The sequence below is a fragment of the Corvus moneduloides genome, chromosome Z (assembly GCF_009650955.1).
Source record: "Corvus moneduloides isolate bCorMon1 chromosome Z, bCorMon1.pri, whole genome shotgun sequence".
Classification (NCBI taxonomy): Eukaryota; Metazoa; Chordata; class Aves; order Passeriformes; family Corvidae; genus Corvus; species Corvus moneduloides.
Genome location: NC_045511.1, coordinates 29,635,100 through 29,655,834, shown reverse-complemented (window position 1 = coordinate 29,655,834; position 20,735 = coordinate 29,635,100). Strand labels below are relative to the sequence as shown.

Genomic DNA, 20,735 nt, shown 5'->3' with positions numbered 1-20,735 from the left:
CTAATGCTGATTTGCGGTAATAAAACCCCGTAATTAGTGGTGTATGGAACCAGTGATTTTTAGTCTCCATTGAGGAAATGATTGCACTTTCTGAAATATTTCTCACCTTTTGAATTCCCGTTGTAGTATTTGGAATCAAAATTATCTTCAAAATGCCTCTGTATGTCAGTTTCAGCATTTGTGACAGTCAATCTGTTTTGGCACTCCCCTTTGGGCTGCCCATCTCTGTCTCTCAGACAATGTAGAAACAACAACCAGGACAGTAGTTTGGGGTGAGAACAGGATCTAAGATTTGGAGCAAGTCTCAAGCAATGAGTCCAGCATGAGGTACACAAATAAGAGTGAATGTTCCCTTCTGTCTTCTATAAGAACATTAATGTTTGGCAATTCAAAATTGGGGTGATTGATCTGCTGCTTCCTGTTAAGTAGAATTGGTAAACTGCCATTAGTAAGAGCAGAGCCCAAGTATACAGTTTTAATTTTTACAATTCTGTTAAAATTACATTTATACTAAGTAACTTGGCATAAATAAATAGATTTATGCCTTTTATTAGTTAAATGTGGAAGCTGGGCCTGTGCTGAATTTAATTTAAAAAACCCCCAAACTTTGAAAAGGTGATTGAACACTATATGCTATGTTGCTTTTCTATAGTAACACTTCTGAAATTTTAGATAGAGCAATTCAGAGAGATTTGGTATATTTAACATTTCTCTGTCTCTACCCTTCTCCTGTTTGAGGTTGAAGATGCAGATTTACATCAGACAGTTCAGGAGGAAAAGTGTAAATCTTTATTAGTGTTTCCAAATCCTTAGTGCCTCAGATGTTGTACACATTTTAGATGACTCTTCAGTGTGAAAAATCAGTTTTGTTTCTACAGTCAAGTCTAGCCTTTCTAGGAGAGAAAGGATCATTGAGGTTTATTTTTCATAGTGACAGCCTTAGTAGTTTGTGCATTTAAAATCTTGAGTTATTTTAAATTTAAATAGAAGCTAGTAATAGAAACACATACCATTTCTGAAAACTTGCTGAATTTTCCTAATGCTGTTTTCTTGTAACTTGTTTTGTTCCTTCTTGCATGCAAACTGTACAATGCAAGTACATCTGGTTTTAATTGGGTCTCATATTTCTTCTTGTTCTGGTCACCAGCTTGGGATGACTGAAGACATAAGATGTGTGAGAAATTTCACTAAGTAGGTATATTTTTTGTTTCCTCTCTTATAAATATAGATGAGTACTGTACTGTGAGTAACATGTTCCTCTTTTCCCTAAAAGAGCAGGTTTTATAGCAGGTACATCTATTATTTGCAAACTTTCTAGAGCCATGTCTGCATGTTAGCTGCACAGAAGAAAACTTTAATACGTTTGTGATGGCTAATAGATGCTTTTTAATTTATGGAGTGTTTCTAATTCTTTTTTCCACATACAATGATAAATTATTATTTCACTAAGCAAAATATAAATTTTAAGTTTCAGTGGAAACTTTTTTTTGATATCTAATTTACAAGCTTTGTGTTTTCTTCCTTTTCTGGGGAATGGTTATACTGAATTCAGTGTTCTTGATACGAGAGGGCAGTGGCTTCATATGTGTCATTATTTCTGCAGAATTCCTTTGTTGGCTTTTCCATGTGACATAGTGTTAGTTACTGACAAGGATTAAATAACTTAAAGAGCAGCAGCATTTGTACAGTTTTGTATCCATGGCTGTGTATCAGTGATCTGCTTTAGTCTTCACTAGCACATTCCTTTCCTTTACTACTAGTCCCAAAGACCAAATAAAGGAGAGAAGATCAGGTTCCATGTACTCTAACCAGTCTTACTATTTTTACAGTTGAGTTACACATGCATACAAGCATGCATCTCTCTGCTTGGAGCGTGCTTACCTGCCATACACAAAATATTTGCAAATGCTCATAAGTGCTTCAAATAACTCCTCAGCGTCCTGGAAACAGGGAACTTTATGCTGTTTGCTAAATGTTAACAGTGTAGAGCTAATTTTCCGATTCTTAAGTAATAGTGGAGCCTTTGTTCTTTCGGTTTTAGACTGTGTGGCACAGTATTTGTGCCCAATAGCATCTTTTCCTCAAACTCACCATCCTGGTAGAAAGCTCATTCATGTATTAGGAATCACATAGTCTGATCTTACTGTCTGTGCTGAAATCTTGCAAGAGTTTAACTGCTATTTCTAGCTGAGGCAGCATTTAGACAAGTACATGAAGATAAAAAATAGGTTTAAAGGGAAAAAATCCACCTCAGAGTTGATTTTTGCCCTGCTGGATGGCCTTAGCAAAAGCAACCAGGCTTTCAATAGGAGCAAGTTTATGTGGTTTGTCTATGGAATTTGCTGTTTTGTTAGCAGCTGCTTCTGCCAAAAAAATGGCTGGTGCTTTCAAATTTGGATGTAAAAGCTAGGTATGAAAAACAGTATTATGGCTCTTAATAGCTAATGGCATTGTTAAATATCTATTCCTGAAATCATTGAACAAAATTATTTTTTGACGTAGTATCAGTGAGTTGCTCAGTAGCAGAACAAGTACTTGGCTCACCATTTTTCTGTGTTCTTTCTGGACTCACCAGGCACAGATGTCTGGTTTTGGGCAGTAGTTAACTCTGCACCTTCTCTCCCATTATTTATATGCAACTGAAGTAGTTTACATTCAGTGGGTATCAGTTTTTATTCCAGTTGGTTGGCACACTTTATGCCCCTTTACACAGGGCGGTTTGGTCTGGCCTTGGGTTTTGCTACTTCCAGTAGATGCTACCCAGTAGTTGTTTTGCTCCTAGGTTATTCCAGGGTTACAGAAAGTTTCTCACTTATTTGCAGTCTGGAGTTTGGTTGCTACAACTTGTCAGTTGTTACTGTAATTCCTCTAACATTTTTTTCTGTTAAAATATTGTATGATATCTACTCATTATTTAAAGATCATATTGTGCTGAACTTCAGTCTCCACAAGTGGCAACAGTCTGTCTGAATTGAATAGGATTGAACAGGATTTTTAGGTTTTTTAGTTTTAGCCTCTTAATTGGAATTGAGAAATTGAAAAATAAAACGCCTTTGAGCATTTCCTGCATATGTTTTAAAATGGAATGAACTCAAGTAATGAGTCATTTAGATTCATATAAGAATTTTGAATGTTGAGATTTCTGTTCTGAGGTAGAATACCCAGACATGAATCCCAATAGACAAGAGACTACTGATTTTGTTTTGCAAGGGAAAAGTACATGCTTCTAGAAGTAAAAAGAGGTATCAATAGCATTACAGGAAAATATTGCCTCTGAAGTATAATGGATTTTTTTTTTTATGTTATTCTATGGAGTATTTATAACAGATTCCAAAAACCAAACATGATGAGATACTTTGTTGTTGGACACACTAAGATTCAGTAAGTTGTGTTGCTTGTTAAACTTCAGGGAAGAGCTTACATTCTCCTCTGTAATGAGATTGGACCTCTTTAGACAAAATAAGTACTTGGAGCAAATGCTGGACTGTTTTACTCCAACACCTGATTGTTCCTGTAGGATTATGTTTCATACTGAACTTGAGTATTGTGGTAAAGTTGCTTTGTAAGTTTAAAGACTAATTTGTGAAAGGGTGTAGAAGTGAAAAATGTATGTTTTATAGGAACAAGCTGTGTGGCTAATTAATCGCTTGCCTTTGTGTTAGTCATGCCACTTTCTACCAGCTAGGTACGCCTATGGGATCACATTATCAAAGACTGCAGTACACATAGCAAGCTTGTTGTACTGTTGGCTTGGTACAAACTGCGTTTGAAGTTCATGTCTAAGCATTCTGTCCTCCTCACAGAAAAGAACAGACCCAGCTTGTTACGATCCCTGAATATTGTAATGAGGAGATATCTTGCAATGGGTTTTTGGGCATCTGTGCTGCAGGAGGCAGCTCTAAAGAAACTTTCAGAACCATCAATTTTGAGAAAATGTCTGCCTTCCTTCAGTTTTTCAGTATGAGGAAGATTGGTTTTCTGGATTTGTCGACCACTTAGTAGTTAACTTCACCTCTTTTCTCAGTATTGTTTCTAACTGTGAGTATTCACATTATTCACCACTAGATGTGATAATAGATCATGTATTGGGGAAGATGCTGAAAATCTCTTGTTCTCAGAATAAAAATTTGTAGAAGAATTGTGTAAAATCACTTTTATTTGGCTCTGTTTAAGCTTTTGGCTGATGTAGCTGAAAGCTTAACCTTTAATCTTCAAGCTTTTAGCATCATTTTGTTAGTGCTATTTAGAGAGCAACAGGATTCACCTCCAAGACACTTTTTTCTTTTACCTCCTTTTTTACTCTCACACTAAACTTATGTTTAGTAAAGATTTAGATTGAAATTGCCATGCTTGATGGCAGATAGCTTTTGAAGCGCATTTTAGCAGCTCAGATCAGTACTTTCGTAACTGTGAACTGGTGTGACCACAAATGTCTCCAGTGCACCTGCAACCTCTGGCATGACAGTGGTAGTTCACTGGAACCATGTAGCTTCTTTACAGGTAAATTTTCCTACTCTTGCAGTTATACTAATTTGTCCTCTCTTATATTTGGAATCTGAATTAATATGCTTTGTTTATGTTTTTAAATGGGAATGTTTGCTGCTTGGCCATACATGGTATGAGAGATGACAGTGAAATGTGATGCTTGCAATCATGCTCCTCAGGCTGCTCCTTACTCCTTGTGGCATGTTTCAGTTTAAGAATACTGCTTTTTCCTCTTCATGTGGCTGTTTAGCTCATATTGTAACAGCCCATGGGTTAAAATTGAAATGTCATAAAAGTTCAATTCACTCATGCTATCATGTTACCAATTCCAGTCAACCAACTGGAAGCAAAGAGGTCAGAGTTTATCTCAGTGTTAAAGTTTTAAACAAATTTGCCATGGTTCATCTCCAAAAAATGTATTCTGTGAATAAAGAAAATGATAAAAAGACTTCTGTGTCAGCATAAATAGCTCTAGTAACCTTTTGATACTTGGTCTATGTTCTTTCCAGTGGAGAGTAGTAGTCTGGTGATGTTTCTGATATGCAGTAAAATTTTGATCTTACAGATTTTTATTATTTCCAATTTGTGCAAATATTTCTGTAGAAATTGGCTATAATGGTTGTCTGCCTAGAAATATATGTCTCTAGGTATTAAAACTGTGAATTGTCTTGAAGCTAACTTCTAATTTAACAGTTCTGTCTTAGTTTCAGTTTGAGATTCTTTAGTATAATTCTTTTTGGCTGAAAAAGTTGTTAGTACCTGCATGCAACTGTGAAAATATTGTCTTTAGAAGAAACTTATTAGAGAATAAGCTCTCCAAAAAAAAATGTTCTCTAAGCATCGGAGCTGATGAAACCTACATTCTACTAGATTTATGCTCTTTATCTTTCTCCTCCTTCCCTCTGCAGTGCCTCCCCTGTCTTCTACCTCTTTTGCTGGCCATGCAGCTGCACATGCCATGGCTGGGGTTGGAGCTGTGTACTGATTGACTGCTACCTTTTGGAGCGGTTAAGATGTGAGTCTTAATACCTGCCTTTTCTACATAGCAGATATGGATTTGGGTGTCTTCCACCAGCAGCTGGTTGTTTTGGGGTGGGGTTACATTGGGACTTGAAGAAATTTGGTCTTGAGTCTGTTTTCAAATTTGATTGAAGCTAGTCAGCAGATTTCAAAAGCAGCCAGCTGAGGGGAGTAATCAAGAACTTCTGTTAGAAGTAGCATAGTGAGTTCTTGATAAACTGTTCTTGGGTGGAGGAATTGTAAAACAGCTTCTGCTGCACAATGCATTCTTCCCACGTTTTTTCCTCCTCTAGTTTGTCTGTGTGTTTTCACTTGTAACTTAGCTTTCTGTCCTCTCTGTTCTGTGTGGCCTCCAGTCTGGCACATGCTCCAGTGTAGAGACCATAGTGCTAGAGCACTGAGCTGCAACCGCAGCCTGAAGGCTGGCACATGAGCAATGTACTGGGAAATGTCATAAGAACAGAAAATTCTGGAAACTGCTTTTGCCTAGAGGTTGAAGCAGATGACCTCCTGAAGTCCCTTTCAGCCTCAGATATCTTGTGATCCTCTGTTCCTATTCCTAGTTAGAACAAGTAGATACAAATTTCAGGAAACTCCCTGCTTTCATACATCTCTGTATCTCTTGTTCAGGTTGACTACCGCACCTTTCTTGTATTGCATTTTTTGGGGAAGGATTTTTTATTTCCTTTTTACCTTATTTTAAGGCCTTTTCATTGCTATAGCTACTGACACTCCAGTTTTTCTGAGTTTTTGGCCGTGAAACAGGAATTCTGGATACATCTAGAATGAATGTTGAGGAACTTAGTATATCTGGTTTGAAAATATTCTTGCCATCTTTTCTTTAAGATGTTTTATTTTCACTTTTGAGATTTTCAGCCATATAGATACTTGACTTAAATAAAATGAAAAATGAAATAAATAATACATTAGAGGAACAGTCATATTCTGGGATGTCTATATATTGGAAAAATGTACATTCTTGTCAGAAATTAATAAAAGTAAGCCTACTTTACAGTAAGTTTACATCTAGAGAAGAATTCAGCTTTCTCATTCTGGAAACAGAATGTGGAAGATAGAAGTGTGATGTGAATACTGTTCAGTTGACAGTAGACATTCATGTCTGAAAGAGATAAGGTTCATTTCTGAAGCCTTGCAGTTGGGCAAAAGTATTGTCTAGTCCCTTAGATAGAACCTGTGACGGGAGACTAATTAGCTAAAAGATAACCTCTTACATAAACAATGACAGATATGACCATTAAAATATAACTGCATGCTATAAAAATGTGATTTTAAAATTTGGTATGAATTTCAATTCATCATTTATATTCCCTGATCCATTATCTATTAAGGACAAGTTTTATGGACACAAACAGTCTGATTGGCACTGATTTGACTTCTTAGATGCATGGATTGTTTCAAGGATTGTATGAGCTAGATCTTAAATGTCAATTGGAACTATAATTTTTATACTGCTATTTTTATGTGAGAAATATTTTTATCTTTTTTGCAATGTTTGTGAAAAATGAAGTTTAAAAATGTCAAATGGATATTTTTTTTGTGTGGCTGCCATCACATTGGCAGATTTTCTCCCGTGCTGAAGAACTTAACAAGCAGCATATTTGAAACACCTTTAGAAATGTACTGGCTGTTGTGCTTTATTGTGCGACATAATCCAACTTAAATAATTTAGTTGAGTACAAATATAGTTTACTGGAGTAGAGGAAATGCAACCAAGCCAGTGACATCAGTGGGCTGGGAGAACGATGCAGTGGTATAGGTGACCTCCAGTTACGGTGTAAGGTGCTTGTGCTTACGCACAAGGGAAACAAAATTGTGGTTGGCAGAAAAGCATAGAAATATTTCCTGGAAGCAAACTTAGGAGACAAAATGGAAGAGGTCTTGACGGTATATACTGCAAAGGTGTTTCCCATTCTGTAATTCAGTAATATATCTTTGAGGTATCACACTCAAGCCTTTTGTTTATCATGTAATATATGGTAATTTCTTTTTCAGATCGAATTCAGTTGCCCAGGAATATGATTGAAAACAGTATGTTTGAAGAGGAGCCTGATGTGGTTGACTTGGCCAAAGAGCCTTGTTTACATCCACTGGAGCCTGATGAAGTGGAATATGAACCAAGAAGCTCCCGCCTCTTGGTGCGTGGCCTTGGAGAGCATGAAATGGACGATGATGAAGAGGATTATGAGTCATCAGCAAAGTTGTTGGGGATGTCCTTCATGAACAGAAGCTCGGGTGTGCAGAATAACATGTCTGTATATAGGCAAAATCCAAATGGATCATGCTCAGTGCCCTCTACGAGGACCATGGTGGTTTGCACAGTTGTTTTTGTGATTGCATTTTCATTAATAGTAGTGCTTTATCTTCTTCCCAAATGTACCTTTACCAAAGAAGGCTGCCATAAAAAAAATCATACAATGGAACTAATATACCCTTTGGCAACCAATGGAAAAGTATTTCCATGGGCAAAAATGAGACTTCCTCCTGATGTTATACCACTGCACTATGATCTTGTCTTGCAGCCAAACCTAACTACTCTGAAATTTTCAGGCTCTGTAAAAATAGTGGTCAACATCCTCCATGTTACTCAGAAGATTGTACTTCACAGCTCAGGACTTAATATCACCAAGGCAACAATTACTTCAGCACAAGGGCATCAAGCAGAGCCAGTTGAATTCCTGGAATATCCATTGCATGACCAGATTGCACTCATGGCTCCGGAGGCTCTCCTTGCAGGACAGAATTATACTGTCAATATGGAATATTCATCTAATTTATCAGACACCTACTATGGCTTTTACAAAATTTCTTACAAGGATGAGAACTCTCAGCAAAGGTATGCCCTGTAATACAGCTTCTCTGTTCTGTCACTTCTGGATTGTGCTTTAATAACAGAGGTTAAGAGGTTGCTTTTTTTATTGGACATTTTATCCAACTTATTATTGTTGAGAAAGTCAGTCTTTAATCTCTTGATTAATCTACCTGAGAAGTTTCTTTCATGGATGAGTTCCTTAAGTCAGGGCAGCCTCTCCTACAGTGAAATGTACTGCAGTGTGGTGGTTGTAGGTAGTTGTAGGGTGGCTTTTTTGACTTGTTTATGTTTCTCTCTTTGGAAATTCTTCCCACATTTCTTGAGCCCTTGAGTCTCAAGACAGGGACTGAAGAAACAAAGTCCTGTCATCACATGAAGAGGTCGGGTTCAAGACCACCAGAGGAACCCGATGGGGCCCAAAGGGATGCATCACACAATCCTAAGGGACCTGGGAGAGGTTGTTGCCAAGCCACTCTTGATCATATATGAAAAAGTCATGGCAGTCAGGCAAAGTCTCAGGTGACTGGAGAAAAGGGAAACATCGCACTCATTTTTATAAAAAGTAAATTAGTGCTTTTCGTCAGGAAGATTGTTAAAAATTGCTCCCCCCCCCCCCAAATGGGCCTTATGCTGGTCACATGCTTAAGAGTGTTCATGCCTTTGTGGGCAAGTAACTGTCCATGCAGGTCTTCTAGAAACAGCGTGGTGCGATAAACAAGAGACAGGAAAAGCTGTGCAGGTCAGCTAAGCAACTTACTGCAAACATTAAAGACTTTTCATTCCCATGAAGTAAGTGGGTGTAAGATTCCAGTAAGTGTAGAAGGCAAAAATCACTTAAATGATTGAAACTCAGTGGGTTTTTTCATATTTTGATGTAGCTGCAGTTTTCTTTTCTTTTTGTATTTACTGTAGTAGAAAGAGAACACATAATTGCTCACAGAGAAAAAATACAATCTGTGAGTAATTTTTTGAATTTTTGTCCCCCTTCAGTCCAGTGCTAACTGCTTTTGTTCAGGAACAGGATGTAGCACATGTTTAAACTTGCATGTTTTTCAGTAAACCCTTTTCAGATAACTCTTCAGTGATACCGTAATTTCCATTGTCTTGCCCGCGTCTTCTTTTTGCAGGTGCATTGTCTCTGTGTGCCTGTTGTCTGTAGTTTTACAAGTGTAGACTGCTCTGATAATCTCTGCCGTTACTGTATTTTCTGTATAAAACTCAAACTATCAAGCTGATTTTGCAAGAAAATATATTTAGTTTAGTTTTACTTTCTTTTGAATATTTTTATATTGTCACAAAAATACAAAAATTACCAACTCGCAAAATAACTCGCTTAACTTGTTGCCAAAAGCAAAATAAAGAAATAAATTGGACCTTATTTATATTTTTATGCAGAATGGTTCTTTATTCTTTGTTTTTCTTCTGCACAATCGTGGGGTGAAACTGTATTAATTTGTCAGGAGGAAGAAAAGAGTAAGAAATTGAAAGCAGGCATGCAGTTTAATCTTATGAATTGTCAGCAGTGTGCCTTCTCATAAAAGCTGTATATCCAAAAATACAGTTGGAATGACGATGCAAAACAAACAAACCCCCCAAACACTTGCAGGTAGCTTGGCAGTATGTTAAAAAAACCCAGCAAGATAAAAAAGCAATGTGGAGCATCTTCTCTGTTTAGCTTCAGTAAATACTTCAATTAATAAACTTGTTGTACTCTGTGTTGTCTTGTGGGTGCAAAAGTCAGAGATGCTCTCCACCAAAAGCTGTAAATGCCACAGCTAGTTAGTATAAAAATAGTGGGGAAGGAACGTAGACTCCTGAGAAGTCTTCTTGTGATATGAATAGCTGTTGGATTAGAGACAAGACAGTACATGAACTTGGACAGAATCCATCTACTAGCCAGCACAGGGAGCAGGCATACAGTTAGCTGAACTGTGGGAGCATCTGCAGGAAATAGCCTGGCAATTAGATGAAAAACCTTCCTTGCAGTCCTGTCTTCTGCAGATGTTTCCAAACTCTTATTTAGCAGGCATGCTCACTAACTTAATTTTTCAATCTTCTTTTTGTTCCCTCTCTCTGGAAACAGGCTGGCTTATATTTTGGTGGTTGCTTTGTAATTGTGTTATTCTAAGTGCATTCTTCTTTGTTCAGAAAGCAAAAAATAGCCAAGAAGATTACTCCTCAAATAAGTAGGTTTTTCAGCTTTAAAGAAAAAAATTGTTAATGCAACATTTATTCTGGCTGGTCCAGCCTTGTCATCTACTATTCAAAAAGCTGTTCCCATAACAAGCTCTTAGAAGTTTTGGGAAGGAAGTGACTGTTCTATCATAAATAAACTGACATTTATGCTTTTAATATTCTTGCTTTGCTCTTCTCCACTCTTCCCATTAGGTGGTTTGCAGCAACTCAGTTTGAACCTCTGGCAGCAAGGTCTGCTTTTCCATGCTTTGATGAACCATCATTTAAAGCTACTTTTTTAATCAAGATCAAGAGAGATGAGAAACTTTCCGCTCTGTCAAATATGCCAAAGGTACCTACTTTTGTAGGGGAATTTTAGTAGAGCTGCTGCCTAGGTAATCTGTTTCAGTGTTTTGGATTGTGTTTTTATTGCATTAATGTCCAGGGGATTTACCTGAGTGGATAAGCTATAAACTATATGACTTTATAATAAAACAACTGTTCTGTTCTCAAAGACTTGAACTTGGTAGAGAGAACACCTGTTCAGTGTATTGCACAGTGAAGGATGTTACTGACAATTGAATGACTGAAGGATTCGTGTTGAAATTAAATGAACTGTTATTTTGCAGAAGTTTTGTTGTTGGTGACATTGGTCTCAACAGCCCTTGAGATTTGCTTTTGAGTTTTCTCTGTTTGCTTCTACTGCACATGTGCAGAGTACTGGAGAACCTTTAGCAGCTGATTGTGTAACTAGCACCAGTCTATGTGAAAGATACACCTGATCTTGAAGGATGTGCTTCTGTCCCTAAATGAGGGGAAGTAGGGTATGAATACAGACAGAGTCAGCGCCAGAATGTGAATGAGGGATCTGAAATTCCTTCAGCTAGAATTTTCAGACAGAATCTTGTAAGAGCATATCTGAATTTTCTGGTGATGTTTTATGCTGTTATGCCTTTGGACAAACCTTTATGGAAGCCTAATGCATTTAGCAAGACTAACATTACCTAGTCTGTGTCAGAACTAGATATTCTCTCATCAAAACCTCAATGCTATTTATTACCCAGCAGAAACTCAATACTGACATTGGTCTAATCAGTAATGAGAATATTACACCTTTGGTGTTGCTGGTACATTTATGAACGCTGTGCAGCTTAGGTTCCAGAAAGTTGTCTGAAGTTCAGGTGCTGATGCAGATACCTTGTTTTTGAAAACCAAGCTAGTAATTGCAACCTTATGAAATAGTATCTTTTTCACTGTGTATTAACATTTGTATTCCTGGATTCGTAGTGATTCTTAACAATTACAAGAAGAAACAGACTCTGGTGAACCACTCTTCTATTTTATATAAACAAGAAAGGATGCTCACTCACTCTGCTCTGCTAGGAGCTGGACAAGTGGCTAAGGCATCTTTCAACAGCTTCCATAGTTCTTCATGTACAGAATGTAAATGATGGTTTAGCACTGCTGCATACACCGACAATTAGCTGTTGGTGACAGTAGGGTACTAATAATGCCAAAGTTGTGGGTTAGCGCCCCATATGGGCCATTCGCTTGGACTTGGACTCCATGATACTTGTAGGTTCCTTCTAACTCAGAATATTTTGTGATGTGTGCAGCAGACATTGCTGAAATAATCACCTATACCTACATGAGCAAGAGATCTCAGAAGTAGGCCTTGTCAGCTGGCATGTACATCACTAACTTGGCAATATATAGTATCTGACATGGATTAAGGCTAGAAATGAACTGTGTATTTTGGGCTTGTGGAGCTGCCTTTTGTGGTTTTGTTTGTTCTGGGTTTTGTTGGTTTTTTTTTAATGAAGAGAACTGATTTTTGAGCCAGTTTATCTGCAGCAGATTTTCTTAAGTAGACTGTCACTGCCTTATGACACCAAAACTGTAATAAAGGCAGAAATCTATTAATGCAGTGGAGGAATTCAAAGATGGCATTCTGCTCACATACAATGGTCAGGTTAAATGATTATATTGGTTATATCTTCAGGTTTAAAAATCCATTTCTCTTTGAGGCTGACAGATAAATTTTTGGTGACAGTTAAATGTGAAAACATTGTTTCATTTCAAATGATCTTGTCTAAAACTAAGGTTATTGTTGCTGGTTCTTAAATGTTTGTGGGTTCCAAAAACAAAATCATATATGAAGTTTCAGAATTTATGAACTGCCATCTCTGTCTCCAAACCTTTAGTATTCTGCATTACAGTGGTTTTAAACATTTTGCTTTATTCTTTTTGTATTTTATGCAAGTAAAAGAATACATAGAAAAGTACTTCAAGGCATATAGCATGCTTTTCTAGGACTAGTATTAAAGAAAACTGCACAAAAAGTAAGTTGAGATACAGCACGGTATCTTACTTCTGTATGGTATCTTACTGTGTGCTCAGAAGACTGGGCAGACAGTTACTGTTGCCAGTGTGTGTTTAAGTTGGGCATGTTTTTGCTTTGAAGTTACTGAGAGACCTTAGGTTTTCCTGAGTTTTTAAAATGCATTCTCTCTTGATTTGTAAAAGTGCATCTGAGGAATATTTTGTTCTGTTTTAAAATAGTATGTATGTCTGGTTACTTAGTTTTGCTGAGACTTATGGGAAGAGACAAATATTTAACTCACGTAATAACAGTATTTTTAGAAGAATATGCTGAACTGTGTCTCTGGTCTAGCCTAATGCTCCCCTGAATTAATGCTAATGAATATGTTGACTTTGGATTATACTGGGACTTCAAATGCAAACCAAATTAGATTGGTTTCTCAAACAGCGTAATTGTTTGGTAATACTACATAATAAAACTTGACAAATAATTTTTGTGTATATAAGCGTAAATGTTTTGTGTCTTGTTAAGTTTGTTACATTGTTGTAATTATCATCAATCCCACTGAAATACAACAAAAATATAAAGATATTATGTAAGCTTGCCTATAAACTGTTCCTAGCATGAAATAATCCTTTAACATTGATTTATCTTATGTCTTAGTGTTCTTCTGTCTGTATTAATAATATTTCATTTCCCCTGCAGAAAGCCACCATGCCTGTGACGAATGGAGTTGTTCAGGATGAGTTTTTTGTCAGTTTGAAGATGAGCACATATCTAGTAGCTTTTGTTGTTGCAGACTTGAAAAACATTAGCAGGGAAACTAATGGGACTCTGGTATGTGTTTGTTTCACTTCAAGTTGTGCTTCACTCTTCCCCAGCCAACCAGGCTATTAAACAAAACAAAAAGATCCTCAAACCAACAAGCAAACTCTGTCTCTTTTAAATTTATTTATCTTCTTGGTTTTATTATACTCATCATAGGTAGGGGACAAAAGCCATATGCTATAAATTGGACTGAGTTCACAGCTGATACCGGACTGAATATACTTTTACAGCAAGGGATTCTGCATCAGGTCTTGTTAACAATGGAAATTTGCAAAATGTAAAATTCCTAAGAGATTTCAGAGCTGGAAGCTTTCAACTCTTCTTTTCACTGCTTCATCTGTGAACAGTAATGTCATGCAAACCAGGAGTTCTTCTGAGGATGTAAAGAAACGTGACAAGTTTCCAGGAACACCTACACATGGTTTCAAGCAGTGCCGCGAAAATTTTCTGTACCTGCAAAGATAACATATCTAACAAACCCAGGCCCTACAGTAAAGCAAATTTAGGCTGACTTTAAATCTGCATGTAGTCACTTAAATACAATTATTTAATTGTGGAGTTTTTGTTTTTCCAAAGGTTCCAAACTTCAGACAGTTGGTCCTGCTTGAGCTTTGTCCTTTGCAAGGGATTGGCCTGTTTCTACTGATGCCTTGATGGGGCTACCTAAAAACAGAGGCTAGACAAAACTAATAGAATAAAAGCAGGTATATTTATTGTGAAGGACCTTCAGGTGCACTTAGGGCAGTCAAAGCCCTCAGGGGGTACACCCAAAATGGATGACCAGGTTACAAATTTTCATACTTTTATAAGTTTGGTCCATTTGCATATTGGGGGTTAATTCTCCAATTACAGCTTCATGTAATGAAGTAATTTACTCCAAGTTCGTCCCCCTCCCCCCTTTTGTTTACATTTCCCGGGGCCTGAGACCTTAAGGTATCCTTGAGTTTCAGGCCTAGAGAGGGATTGTTTTGACTGACCAAGATGGGATAACAGTAGCTAAGACCCTATATGGAGTTTTGGAGTTACACACTAAAGCATTGCAGAATTACAAATACATGAAAAACATAAAAGTTAAAATTCTAAGGCATCACTACAATGTGTGTTGTTAGAGTAGCTAAAGAATAAACATGGTAATATTAGGAGATGCTCCTTAATCTTATTTTAGAAAGTGCAGAAGTTTCATATGAGAAATGACTTTCATGACTCTTTAGCAGAAACTGCCCCTTTGTGGTGAAATGTCAGAAGTGTCTACCTAAAAAAAGTCAGAGGGAATAGTGCTAGTAACACTGTAGAAGGAGAAGCCCTCTCTTTAATCCAATATATACAAGTAAAGGTACTACATGGCTTTAATTCTGATCTAGACAAGTATTTCTAATGAAAGCTGATTGAATAGAACAGATTGTTGCACGTTTTTTTTTTTGGCGTGTGGCTGCTGTTCAGGTCTGTATTTGAACTGTACTCTGGTAAAACCATACAGTCAGTTCATTGAGGCAGAAAACTTTTTAACTTAATAAAATAGTTCTTACTCCTCTTTAATTTTTTATTTTCAATTTATTTTTGTTTAAATTTATTAGTATTTTAATCTTATTAAGAGTAGTTGCTAGCTTGAAGGGAGAAAGCATAAGAATACCAAGTAAGGCCAGAGTTTTAGTAGGTCTAAGGTAGTCTCAGCAGTGTATAGTAGGCCAAGGAAGTCCGTAAGAAGGAAGCATACATTTCCCAGGAAATACATACTTAGAATGCTTCCAGCAGTTTGTGGCTGGGAGATTCAAAGAATTTGAGCTTCACACGGAATAAATTTATTGTCATGAATGCTTTAAGATAACTTACAGCTGAAGTAAAGTTCCTTCTTGTTCATAATCCAATGAAATTTTTCTCAACACCAGACAACCCTGGGAGGCTCTTATATTTTGTTTTTGAGCTTAAAATTTGCAGCTAATAATACTTTCGTACTCCAGGAACTCTAGACTAGATTCTTATTTATATGTGCTTCATTCAAACTCAAAAATTAAAAGGTGCCCTTTTCCATCTGTTTGAAATGTCATTTGTTTAACTAATTTATAAGCACAGTAAGAGGGACTTCTTTTTTATAGAACTGGATAATGGTTCTCCATGCATTTCTGTGTTTGTGTAGGAAAGGGTGTCCTAAATGTGAATCTACCTGTAACCTAATTGAAGTTGTTTTCTTGATACAGACAATTCAATGCGAAAAGAGGGAGATTGTAACCTCTCAATTTTTATAAATGCTTCTTACATTGTGTCTAACATGGCCATACCTTAGATGGGGATGAGCTTTGCGCCAATTACTATGTTTAGAGAGAATTTCTTGCAGATTATACTACTGCCATCATACCATACATGCTACCATAGCCTAAAGATCAGTTGAGCTGTGCAGGGAGGGTCACTTAATAACTCATGAGGGATTTTTAAATTCCTCACGTTGACCCTTCTTGAACAGACTCCTTAAAGTTGTCAGCCTTGAATTGTTCTTGCATACACACAGGCCAGTGTCCCTGTGTTTTGACTAGTTTATAAGCTCTAGTAAGAAAAATCAGCTGTTTATGAGAGGCTTCATTACTGCTATTTGTAATTTGTGTATGTACTTGCAAAAATGTGTCTTACCTGTTTCAAGAACTCCTGCCAGCTTCTCCTGCAATTCTAAATCTTTTGTAGCTATAAGTTTCAAAATATTTTCTCTTCTCTGTTTGGACTAGGTATCTGTCCATGCCATACCGCAGCATGTAAACCAAGTTGGGTATGCCCTAGACACAGCAGTGAAGCTTCTGGAATTTTACCAAAAATACTTCCTAATGAAATACCCTCTTGAAAAATTAGGTAAGTTCTTTAGGACTTAAAAAAAAAAAAAAAAAAAAAAAAACACCAGAAGAAGCCCTGATCTGAAAAATGCATGGGAATTTTCATTTTTAAAAAAAGTATTATTACAATTATTAAATTACTAAATAATTTTGAAAACTAATTACATGTTTGGCTGAGTGCAAGTATTAAGTGAGTCCCAAGCTGGAAAGTTTTTGTGAGCTTTTGGAACCAGATTGCTTATATTTTTACATAAATAACACCAAAGAAATTCTTCTGTGTACATTTAACTTTGTAATGTGGAAATTCTCGGTCTGTGAATCATGTTCACAACAGCAAAATCTGCAGCCTGACTCCTTTGCATGCATTACTTTGACTGGAAAGATAGTGAAATGCAGTCTCTTCTAAGACACTACTTTTCAGTAGTGTCCATTTCAGGCCATCTCATTTCCATGTTACTTTTGTTCATGCAGAATCTATAGGCAGGGTCTCTTTAAGTTGTTTGTGTCATAGTACTGCTAGAGAAACATGGTTATAAATCTGTGGGGCTTCTGTATGTGAGATTTGAATGTATGTCCATACCACAGAGTTTAAATTAAGAATTTTTTAGTGATTATGTAATATAATAGGTAGGCTTGAAAGACAGGATTGCTTTAACTAGCTATTTTCAAAGCTTTTTTCAAATCTTTTCCAGATCTGGTAGCAATTCCTGATTTTCAGTCTGGTGCAATGGAAAACTGGGGCTTGATCACCTTCCGAGAAACCACACTCTTATTTGACAATAATACTTCTTCCGCAAAGGATAAAAAGCTAGTAACTGCAGTGATAGCACATGAGCTTGCCCATCAGGTACTAGTCTGGGGAGATTATTGTTTTCTTTTTTCATTTGTTTGTTTTTTAAGTGCAATTCTGTCCTTAAATTCACCCTTCCCCTCACTGTGACTGGGTTGTGCGTTGTATCTGTTCAGAAAACCTGCAGGTTTCTACAGCACAACAGGCAGACTGCAACTCTCATGACATACTTAAGGAGTTGTTCCTGCAAAGGCTTTACTGTGGTTTTGACTGAACTTCATTTTACCACAAGATAAGGCAGGCAATGAATGGAGCACTTCTCATTTGATTTTAATTCTAAGAAAATAATCATGTTTTTGGTCTTCCATAGTGGTTTGGCAATCTAGTAACTATGGAATGGTGGAATGATCTCTGGCTGAATGAGGGATTTGCTACTTTTATGGAATACTTTGCCATGGAGGAGGTTTTTCCAGAATTACATTCAGTAAGTAATTTCTGTAATTACACTTATGTATCTTCACTATAACCTGTTTTTAATGCTGCCCATAAATGATTGATACTTACAAACTGATACTGAAATTCTGGGCACCACTGAGATCATGCTACATCTCCACTTTGGCATTTTATTATATTGGAAGTGGTTTTGAGAATGGTACATTGTTTTTGTGAGTTTTAAATTTTCTTTTGTTTTATTTTGGTACTAATCTACATGCAGTCTACTGTGTTTTGTGAAGGTTAAAGTATTCTGTGAAAAATAGCAGGTGTTAAAACATGCAGATGTTTATATATCACATTATAACTTAAAATTTTTGTAGAACAAGTCCAGACATGTTGTTAAACAAGTTTGTCTACTTCTACTTTTCGTAATAGACCTAGGAGCTCTAGGTTATTAAGTATGCCGGAGGTTAACTCCTGTCTTTCCATCATCGTGGTACTTGATTGTGTCTGTATCAGTCTGGGTTTCACAGATCAGCAGACCTGGCAGAAAAGTATCAAATGGTCCCCCACAAAGGATTCTGATAGCATTGAGTTACACTTAGTAATACAAAGCACTGCTCCCACAGGCACTTCCATTTACATGTATGGCTGAAGGATAGAATCTTTTTGATATAATAATGTAGTGATTATTTACAGACTCACTCAGGTACTGAGTGACCTAGCTTTTCAGACTCTGGAAAACATGATGGATTCAAATTTGATCTCTCTTCTCCAAGGAAAGGATATCAGCTACTGTATAAACCTTTCTGGTCACTGAGAATGACAGGCAGACAAATACGGATTAGTGGAATTAAATGTAGAGGGTAGTGGAGAGAATAATTTTGCATTCTGGATAAAGATATCTCCAAGGAGAGGACATACCTGAGCCCTGAAATCAACTTCTTGGAGTGTTTATGTGATTTGCATTAGTCATGGGATTTAACACCTGATTAGTACAGACTGTTTCCTGCCTGATAGTGTTCTCAGCATTCTGGAGAAGTGTTAGTTTTGCATTCTTAAATCACTCTTATTACTATTAAGAAATTTGAGTTGCTAACCTGGTCCAGTAGAATTCTTTCTCAGCACTGGATGTTTCAAAACTTTTCCATTTGGCCTAGCTTGGTTGTTCAGTTGGATTGTCACTGACAGTATGTAGCTGTTCTGCTTGTTGGGTGTGTATGTGCTGAGGGCAGGACACAAAGGTAGTGTCCGGTTTTAACAAGGACACAGCTAACATATGTGTGCTTCATTCCAAAAGGTGTCTGACAAGCTGCCTTGACCAATATCTTATTTCATCATTTGATGGTGCCAGAATGTCTTTTGGTAAAAGATATCACCTAGAACTTCTCCATTCAGGAAGAATAACCTTAATATTTTTAACAGTTATTTTTATTGTATTTCACAGAGGGTTTCTGTGGGTTTTTTTTTGTTTGTTGGCGGGGGGAAGGGTAGGGGTGGTGTGGTTTTGTTTGTTTGTTTGTGGGGGTTTTTTGTTGGTGGTGGTGGAGGTTTTTTTGTTTTTTAACTCTCTACTGTATAGAGAATTGTTTGCTTGCCATGATGAAATGAAATGGACAAATACCAGTATGATCAGCTTCTTTTCAGTGCTTGGGGTTTTCTTGTTCTGGTACCAACGTATTAAATATCCTCATTCTAGAAGAAAAGAAGTAAGAGCCTTTGGTAATAACTAGATAAGGTGCTGTTTACATTCTCACAAATATCACTGTAGTGAATAATTTCCCTAGGCTTCATGCTTAAAGCACATGAAAGTCATATTCTTGTATTCCCTGCCTACTGTAAATGAAGTGAAAGCATTAGTGAGATAAATGTGAAATTAAACACACACTTATTTAGAAGGTGCTCTTTTTTTTCATCTAGTGTCAATGACACACTTGCCAGAGACAGGGGCTTAAGGGTCTTTATAATGATGCAAACTCAAAAGTGAGATTCCACTGCTAAAATGTGGCAGGGAAGTAGTAGCTTTTATAAGTGCTACCCCGAAAGTTCTTTTGCTGCCTAGACCAATGGAGGAGCAAAGCAGAGACAGCTTCTACTTTTCTGCTTAACAGGTATGTTTCAGCTTCCTAAACAGTTAAAAATGTTTCTCTTCCAGGATGAAGATTTCCTTAATTTAATTTTCAAGGCTATGATGAAGGATTCCTTGAATTCTTCACATCCAGTTTCTTCTGCTGTTCAGTCTTCAGAGCAAATTGAAGAAATGTTTGATGCTCTTTCTTATATCAAGGTAACTAAAAATATTTCAAAATACTTGGGAAGTGATACATTAGCTATTGAAAATATTAGTGTGAAATCACAAGTGAATAGGCACATATTGACAAATCTTTGGAGGTTATTTACACCCAACTCAAACAATGCAGGATTTCTCAATAATGTTTTCAAACATTTACATAGCATTTAATTAGGAAAATATTATGTATATGTATTTGTGACCTTACTTACCATCTTGTTGAATGCTTGAGCACAAAGTATAATACTCATGAAGATGTAGCAGGGGGACTAATAGTGTCCCTGCTCTGCTCTGTGGGGTCCTGCATGCCCCCACAGACTCACGGGTGGGTTCAGTATTATTGTTGGTAGCAGAGAGTCGAGAAGGGCGTTTGCGTGTGTTCTGGCAGGAGCATTTATTGCTGCTACACTGTCGAAAGTTGCAGAGGCAAATACCAACATGATCCTGAAACTCAAGAGTTTTATCCAGGGGCGGGGAAAAGGCAGGACTAGGGAACGGGGACCAATAGGGAAGCTCTGGGGGAGTGATGAGGGATAGAGGCTGACAGCCAACCGGGGAATCCAAACTGGGAGAGATTAACAGAACACTGCATCCTGGGAGAAGCCTTTCTGGTCACCCTAACATAAAGTGATTCTTGTGGTACTAGGAACTTGTCTTACTGAAAACTCGCTGTGCCTTGTAATGTATTTCACCAGCCACCCCAGGGCACCAGTAGGTGAAGTAACATATCCAAGGCATATATT

At 37.1% G+C, this 20,735-nt stretch overlaps 1 protein-coding gene across 2 annotated transcripts in view; it reads left to right on the top strand.

Annotated features, from left to right (window-relative positions):
- The window catches only part of LNPEP (leucyl and cystinyl aminopeptidase), a 54,872-nt gene that overhangs the window by 15,246 nt on the left and 18,891 nt on the right, over positions 1–20,735 (top strand). The window contains exons 2-9 of one of the 2 annotated variants that reach the window (XM_032096270.1): positions 5,394–5,500; positions 7,519–8,359; positions 10,724–10,862; positions 13,539–13,670; positions 16,376–16,496; positions 17,170–17,324; positions 17,638–17,751; positions 19,858–19,989. In XM_032096270.1, coding sequence (XP_031952161.1) covers positions 7,542–8,359; positions 10,724–10,862; positions 13,539–13,670; positions 16,376–16,496; positions 17,170–17,324; positions 17,638–17,751; positions 19,858–19,989 — 1,611 coding nt within the window. In that variant the 5' untranslated portion in view covers positions 5,394–5,500; positions 7,519–7,541. The remainder of the gene's footprint in view (positions 1–5,393; positions 5,501–7,518; positions 8,360–10,723; positions 10,863–13,538; positions 13,671–16,375; positions 16,497–17,169; positions 17,325–17,637; positions 17,752–19,857; positions 19,990–20,735) is intronic. The other variant, XM_032096269.1, reaches the window with a different exon arrangement.